This window comes from Mizuhopecten yessoensis, unplaced genomic scaffold (assembly GCF_002113885.1).
Source record: "Mizuhopecten yessoensis strain PY_sf001 unplaced genomic scaffold, ASM211388v2 scaffold715259, whole genome shotgun sequence".
Taxonomy (NCBI): domain Eukaryota; kingdom Metazoa; phylum Mollusca; class Bivalvia; order Pectinida; family Pectinidae; genus Mizuhopecten; species Mizuhopecten yessoensis.
The window spans coordinates 206-9351 of NW_018479531.1; the positions used below are offsets into that span (position 1 = coordinate 206).

At 37.0% G+C, this 9146-nt stretch overlaps 1 protein-coding gene across 1 annotated transcript; it reads right to left on the reverse strand.

The window, feature by feature from the left end:
* Positions 1–1792: 1792 nt before the first annotated feature.
* On the reverse strand, positions 1793–7699 carry LOC110441056 (the record flags this gene model as incomplete). The annotated part of the gene is made up of 4 exons (XM_021484153.1): positions 7566–7699; positions 5279–5399; positions 3624–4184; positions 1793–1969 (listed from the first exon to the last, which is right to left on the reverse strand). Coding segments are annotated over exons 2-4 (841 nt in total), but the record flags the coding sequence as incomplete, so codon positions are not given.
* Between the last annotated feature and the right edge of the window lie 1447 nt (positions 7700–9146).

The following is a 9146-nucleotide window of genomic DNA, read 5'->3' on the forward strand; positions in this document are numbered from 1 at the left end:
ACGGATGCCTCGATTTGACATAAGCTCGCTTTGCCCTCTCGACCAGGTGAACTTGAAACAAATCAATGATGCCCAGAAATCGACGCTCAATTCAGATGTCAAAGATTTGCGGCTTCGAATGAGCTCAAGTCATATTAACCCTTTCAACCCTAGAAAACTTCAATAGACTCTACCATACATTTATTTGTATGAGTCAATTATGGTCTACAGTGGTGAAAGGGTTAAGACAATACAAATAATTAGTATGACTGCTTTATTCAGATGTCAGAAGAATGGTTGCTTTATCAAAATATCAGAGGGAATGATTGCTTCATTCAAATGTCAGGATGAATAAATTGTTTCGTTAAAATATCGTTAGGAATGACTGCTTCATTCATATGTCGGGGTTATAATTTACTATATTTAGATTTCAAGGGATAACTGTTCCAGTTAAATGTCAGATGAGTGCTGCGTTCAGATGTCAGGGATTTACCGAGTTATTAAGAATAATTGCTTCACATTTAAATTTTAAAGGAATGTCTGTTTCATGTCAATGTCAGAGAGCTTTGCTACTTCATTAAACTTAAAATTGAACTGACTGCTTTATTCTCATTTCTAGGGAAAGACTGCTTGAAAAGACGTATTTATTTAAATATCAGGAAAATGACTTATTCATTTAAATGTCAAGGAAAAGACTGTCACATTTACCTAACTCCTTTACACTCAGCTTCTTTAGGGTGTCATCTGTGATTTACTGTTATGTTTGACCATGCACATATATATTAAAACTCTCATCTGTAAACCGTTATATCACGCAAACAATGACGTAAGTGATGACGGCAAGGGAGTTTAGATTTCATTAACTCACACAAACAATGACGTAAATGATGACGGCCAGGGAATTTAGATTTCGTTAACTCACACAGACAATGACGTAAGTGATGACGGCAAGGGAGTTTAGATTACGTTAACTCACACTAACTATGACGTAGCTGATGACGGCAAGGGAGTTTAGATTACGTTAACTAACACAAACAATGACGTACGTGATGACGGCAAAGGAGTTTAGATTTCGTTAACTCACACAAACGATGACGTAACTGATGTCGGCAAGGGAGTTTAGATTACGTTAACTCACACTACCTATGACGTAGCTGATGACGGCAAGGGAGTTTAGATTACGTTTACTCACACAACCAATGACGTATCTGATGACGGCAAGGGAGTTTAGATTACGTTTACTCACACAAACAATGACGTAGCTGATGACGACAATGGAGTTTAGATTACGTTAACTCACACAAACAATGACGTAGCTGATGACGACAATGGAGTTTAGATTACGTTAACTCACACAAACAATGACGTACGTGATGACGGCAAAGGAGTTTAGATTTCGTTAACTCACACAAACAATGACGTAACTGATGTCGGCAAGGGAGTTTAGATTACGTTAACTCACACAAACTATGACGTGGGTGATGACGGCAAGGGAGTTTAGATTACGTTAACTCACACAAACTTTGACGTAAGTGATGACGGCAATGGAGTTTAGTTTACGTTAACTCACACAAACAATGACGTAAATGATGACGGCAATGGAGATTAGATTACGTTAACTCACACAAACTATGACGTGGGTGATGACGGCAAGGGAGTTTAGATTACGTTAACTCACACAAACAATGACGTAAATGATGACGACAATGGAGTTTAGATTACGTTAACTCACACAAACTATGACGTAAATGATGACGTCAATGGAGTTTAGATTACGTTAGGGTTTGTTTTAAGTGCTCTCTGACCAACTCACACAAACAAGGTTGGGTGTTACATTCCATTTTGATGTTGGATACTCCTGGACAAAACGAGCCGCCATATTGAGGTAGTGGATTGTTACAGAAACGATATCTTCTTGATACACCGCCATCACAGCTTTTTGTACAGGGAGTCCAACTGAGCCAGGAAGACCAGCCACCATTGACAGATTCTGTAAAAAATATAGTGCATAAACTTAAAAAAAGATTAATACAGGAAAGGACAAGGTTAAGTCACCACCGGGTCAACCAACAGAATTAAGCAGGTTAGAATAATTGAGGTGTGAAATGGACAAGGGGGTGGTTGGGCTGTGCGAGTTACTAACACACGAAATTACTAGAATCATGCAAAAGATAAAGGAGGGGGATTGCGAGGCTGGAAAGTGAAACTAGGAAACATGATGTAAAGAAAAAACAAGACGAACTTTCGTTAGGTCAAATATCTTGATGTGTTCGTTGACAATGAATTAGGTAGCACCGACCTGGCAACACAGCACAGCCTAAATTTCAAGTCAAAGGAAGCGCTACCAGAAGTGTTAGCGCTACCAGAAGTGTTAGCACGAGCATGAAGTCAATTACATGAATTGGCAAAAAAATAGCAGTATGACTGTGCAAACTTTGAAACACCGAAAAGGCTGTGTTTTGTAAGAAACAGAAATCAGATGAAGGAGAATGCATTTTACGGGGAGAAATGAGATTTGTGGAAGAAACTTTTACAATCTTTCTAACAGTACCAAGCATTTTGGAACATTAGTTAGAAATGTAATCATTGATGAAAGGAAATAAGATGGGGTCGAGTTTTCGATAGCGAGTATTTTACACCCTTCTACTACTTTCCATATTTTGGGGTAGCATTAGAGTTGATTAAACTTTGAACACGTCAGAATAGGTCTAAACTTACCAAATGCAACAAATTCTCACATCCTGTTTTGCCAGGAAACTAAAACAGGATGTGAGAATTTGTTGCATTTGGTAAGTTGAACATGTCTCAACCAAACAATGTTAAATACAGAGATGATCCATGCTGATTGATGTTAAATTAACTTCATCTTGTCTGGAATAGTAGTCGTTTTAAGACTTACGTCAGTTCCCTCTATTGGTTTCGCCCCTGATTGGGGTACAACCTTCATTTACATTTTCCATTGAATGAAGTATGCCAATTGGTATTAAGAGGTCTTTGGAAGTTTTACCCCCATATCCCTGTCCTTCTGCTCCCAGGCATGACACACACATCAACAACACAACTTTAAATTTCCTATATGAGGTAAGTTCATGCCATATCCCTCCAACCGTACTTCATAGGTAGACATTTAAAGATTAGCCATAATTTCTCCTGTTTGCCCCATACCTCCACACTAAGGGGCACATTTTCATTTATAAAACATTTTGTTCCTTGCCCAATGACAAAAATGGTTTAAATTCCTTTACCGATACTTAAGAAGTTAAAAAGAAGTCGTTTGTATATTAGCATCTGCGTCCAATTTTGGGTCACTACGCGCCTCGTGGGGCTTGGAGTTGGGGAACAGTCTTCACTTATATATAACTTTGAATTATCTTGATCAAATGTAGTCAAAGCCATTTAGCCGTTCTTGACACGGTAAATATTTAATTTAAAGGAACAGCGAACAACGGGCGAATGACAAGCACTACGTCACGAAATGCTCTCACTTTGAACTTTGGGTCAGTTGAGCTAGAAAACGCATAAGGGTAGTAGTTTTGACCAGGAGATCATTTCTTTATACAAAAACCATGTCTCCTATTAAATTGCGGTGGGAAACGAAGTTATGTACTTATTACAGCATCAGAATAGAAAAGTTATAAAATTACCTTTACATAATCTTGCTGCTATCCTTCCAACAAGAGCATAGAGCATACCAGCATCAGGAACTTCCAACACCCAGCCGGGGCTGATTTCGTTCAATTCCCCAACATCCCGGAAAGGCCCGAATCCCACCGAGAGAATATCTATACCGATGGATTTTGCAAGGTTTGCTTCTGCCAGCGCAGCCTGGTGGTCGTGGGAATGGGAGGCGCTGAGAAGGACGGCACGTTTGGCAGCGCCAGGACGACCGTAGTACGTGAGCATCTTCCTCATCTCCGACAAACCCTTCGCTGTAGACGAGATGCCGTACCCTGGACGAAGGAAGCCGAACGTGTGAAGGGTGTAGACCTGATGTACACTGAAAGGCATGATGTCATCAATGCCTGTGCTGTATAATATGGCGGCCACCCGAAATGACGCAGGGCTCACTTGAAGGACTCGGAGAAGACTGTTAACAAAAACAGCGATACCTGGATGCCATATTGGAATTCCACCTGGAGTGGTGTAGCGAGTGAAGGCAGACGAGTCCACGACCAGCACTAAGTCAACGTACCCACGACAGCCGTCTGTGGATAAAGAGGTCACACCTTATTTCTTCAATAAGTCAACGCTTTAAGTACCAAGACGTAAATGGCTTATTACAAAACATCATGTTTGTAATGTGACATAAAACCATAAAGCCTCTATCGCTTATCCGGAAACTTAAAATGTGGGTCAAATTTGCAATGTGACTTTGACAGTGGGCTAAGATTAACATATTTAATATATTTGAGTCGTGACCTTTAATACGGATGAAGGTCATTTGTTTTCAAACAGTTGACATCCATTTGGATCAAGGTAATGTATCCGCACAACTTAATATACTTCTCCCTCCTAAAAGTTATAGACCAAATATCGATATGTAGACGACACTGTATTTCATTAGAAAAGGTCGTTAAATGTTTTTTTTACTCAAATGACCTTGAATATATATCAATGTCAATTATTTTAACAAATTTTACCCATCAACCCAGCAAGCTGCAAGCAGCATATTACTACTGTAAGTCTCACGGGTCATTAGAAGAATTTGTTTGGAAGTTTTCGACACAATTGACCCCTGTGACACTGAACAATCGTGAATGTGACCAAATAAGGTTATTCATTTGATGGAATGGCATATCAAATTAACTTATAAACACTACTATGGTATAAACTGACAGGCACGTCGTGCTAGGGAGTTAAAACACGGAGATATATTCATTATTTGAATATATAGAGGATATTTAATGGTGTCTTCAGTAATAACAAATATATTTCACGAGTGTGGCTAATATTTTGATATTTTTCACGACGTTTTCTGCTATTTTCTGGTATGTTTGCTTATAAAAATGTCATTACTGATATATATATGTAAATACTTAAGTCTGTGTACCAAACATTTACCATAACAACCACTTATTTTACCGTCGCTTCATGTGAATCTGTGACAAAATATCGTTGCCTTTGAATACAGCGAATAGAAGATACCGTTATGATCGGTCAATACTAAAAAGTGATATTTTCTCACTGTGAAAATATCACTTTTGATATTTGTCACAGTGTGAAAGATATTAATTTTATCAAGTTGATAGAATCCGATATTTCACTGGCAAAAATGTAATAAATACCAAAGGAATCTTACATGTGACGTCATCAGACAGAAATACCGCCTTGCTGAACTGTTGACAGAGAGTGTGGTCGAAGGTCAAGGTCAAAAGTAACAGTATTGCATACTTGGTATACATGGCTTCTGTCAGATCAATCTAAATAAATAAATATGAATACATAATGTTTCACAGCATCTTTACAGAATGACAAAAGCTGGAATTCAAATTAGTAACAAAAGGACAACTACTAGTAAATGAACCGTTCGCAAACAAACAACACGACCTGTCCAGCAAATTAAACTAAACACATCAATTTGCTAGATATTTATGTTTTCAAAACATTAAAACAGAATTTGTACTGTGGTTCGAAATTTCGAAAGAGTTGTCTGTAAGCATTTATTGGAATTAACTATTTAATTACATAATCTTTGTTTCTTGCATACATTTCATCGTGATAAATTTTAAGTACATATGTATTGCCATACAAATGAAAATGAAATTAATAAGTACCTCATGTCGGTCATGCAAAAAAATATTGAACGGATTTTACTATCATCTTGTTTTTTTTGTGGAAACAAAAACAAAACCAGTAATTCATCTGCGGTATGCGCATTTTCTGAACATGACGCATAATGATAGACTAGTATAGCTGACTATTACGGTGGTACATTAAGGACATGCACAGTCTGCGATAAAAATGATATCGAAGATGAAGTACATTTTGTACTACTTTGTCCTGCATATTCTGATTTAAGAAAAACATACATCAAACAGTATTATTATCGACATCCAAGTGTCTATAAACTAATAGAATTATTTACCTGTAAAAGTGTTAAATCTTTAAATAGACTGGGTAAATATTTGTGGCACGCTACTTCTAAAAGGAAAATTCTCCTCGCTCAGTAGTGATATTATATTAAAACATTATTTGAAACTACTTTGTTATAAGTGTACATGTATAATAATAGTTATTTAAGATTCGTTAATAGCGCGTTAAATAGTACTTCAATGACATCCCATGGTTCTTTCTGGCTGTTTGAAGTTATATGTAGTGTTTTCATTATGATGTCATCCTTTCATGTCGTCACATATATACAGGTAGTAAAGTCACACTTTGATTATATTGTTATATACTTCTCACCACTTTACGAAAAATCATGCTGTAAAACTGCAAGTGATATCATTATTACATGTCTGTAGGCATATATATTTGAATGGAATTGTCCTCCGCCATCTTGTACATCACATATGAATTTTGAATATTTAATTATGTATGTTTGTTACATATATGCTGTATTGCATTTGGATATAATAAAACTTGAAAAAAAAACAATAGTAATTATCTCGATCACTCGACTTATTATCTTGGGCGCTCGTCTTATTATCTGGAGTGCGACATCACTCGCTCGGCTTATAAATCACGATTACATAGCAGTACTATTATGAGGAGATCAATACATAAAGAATGTAGAAAAAAAAGTGTGCACGTTACATATTGTTGTTTTTATACATTGTTTACGGTTTATTTAGAATATATAACATATGCATATGTGTAATCTCTGTATCAATTCTATAGTCTTTAGGTTGTTCAATGTATACCGGAACGTTGTATAGTTTTGTTTATGTAACGTCAAGCTTCAAATACAACTCAATTAAAAATGGGTTCCTGCTATTTTTTCGATATCTTAATTACCATGTTGTTATTTCTTTTAATTAGAGATGGCTAAATGAAACTTACAAACAATACAATATATGAACATTTGCGTTCTTATTTCGTTTTTGGAATAAGGAAGCGATGTCCTATATACAGTCATTTTAATAACGGAAGTTGGTTACTTTTAATTTTTTAAATGTTTTCAGAGACATCTACCTTTTCAGAGTTGTCATACCTAGTACTGACAATATGTGTCAGTCAGGGATAGATTGACAACGGAAAAAATAAATTAATAAATTGTTAGTCCGATGTTACTACACACAGACTGCCTATTTGTCGTATTTTGTTGTTCTCTAGTTTTGTCCTTCAAAAGCCCGTCTTGGTTGTAAGATATCCCTGGGACATGCGGTTTCTATGCGTGAATACAGGACGATTACCATGATTTACTTTTAGGCAATAGACCCGTATAAACAATCTCATACTAACGTACTTTTACTTAATCGAAGAACTGTATAAATGACCGTTAGATGAAAGTAAATCGAACTCTTTTATTATCGTCGCACTTCGACATAAGGAAAGTTAAAATCTTCTTACAAAAATCATTTACTTTGATTTACTAAGATTTACTTTGACTTTTTAAAACATTATTATGAGCTCCATTGACTTACCTGCCTACCGAGGTCACCCCGGGCCGATCCTCTCCATGTCCGTAGTATCTATCTGGTGGACATGCCAGGTGACTGACCACTGACCAGATCGGACGTCTAAATCAGTGACTGTTCTGATAGATCACTTACCACCTCCCCAGCAATCACACACATTAGTCAGGGGCAAATGTGGGTTTTAGTAAGTACATCTTTTCACCAGCTGTAGGGCCCCGAGCCATTAGGACTAAAACTGAATGTAACTGTGGACTCGGGGGAACCCGACGTGTGATCAGGCGGAATTGAGATAACCATACCTACATATATTATACCAGGATATATCAATACTGTATACTTTATGACATGTGCAGCTTCTTTCGTGAATTACGCTGAGTCTGGTCATTGAGTGTCGGCAGTCACGAAGGACGCGCAGTCACGAAGGACGCCAAAGTATGCCGTTTGTATCGTCAATATGACCACGTTATGACATTTGATACCGAGTCCATCTAGATAGGATGGATCCCTCTAATACGCTTTACAATACATAGACATACAATACCAGGGTCTAACTACTAGTCCTATGCCACCTTGCTAAATACCTCCACATTCAGTGTGCGTGTACGGGGTGCTGGAGTTTTATTTAGTCTTCTGTTTTTCGTTGGATCTTTGTTTTCAAACACATCGTTCTTCGTAGTGTCACCTCACTGAACTGTTCATATGCACCGACTCTATATAACACACATTGTGATAATTAGTTATAGAAAATGTAACAAGTTCAGAGTGACGCAAGCTTTTCGGTTTATTTTCGTAATGTAAAAGGGAAACATGAAGAAAATACGATAATGTTCAATCTATTATTTTCTCAGCTGTTTGCAATTTTTATACTACGCCCATGATAATTTTAACGGCCCGAAATGACAGCTTTTATTCATCAAGGATATTTGTTTCTTAATCAATATTTTAAAACATAGTATTCACGATCATGCTTCTTTTGTTTATGACCCAGAAAAATACATTCACGAGGAAAACATGTTCTTTCTTTGAAAAGAAAAACTTGTATACGCAGAAATAATTTTATTGATTCATTAAAAACAAGACATGGTGTTCATTTAGATACATTTAACACACAATAACACAACCATGGCAGCCGAGAAAAACTTTTCTGTGAGTAAGCTTTGGTACCCTTCTGTAAAAACATCAATCTCTGACAAGTTTTCAAATAATATTTTTTGGGGTTTTTGTTTGGGGTTTTAGTCCTTGCAACCACAGGGACCTGACAATTTGTTGGTTATATTTGGAGTTCAAGTAAGGTGTTCAGAGTAAATTTACATGTTTTAGGGGTTGAGATCGACTTTCGGTAAAAAATGCCACCCCAATGATTATATATACGAGAAGGGAGGAAAGCTCTCGTTGTCGAAATGTCGAACCCGCCTAACTTTCTTGCATCAAAAACATGATTCTGAAAAGAGATATACATATGTATACAATAACGGTATCCAGTTGCGTCATCTCATGTCGGGGTCATATAAACCATGAGTCCTGGAAGCTTCCGATACCCTTGTCAATTCTGTATCCGGGGATGTACGTGTTAGCTACTGTGTCGTG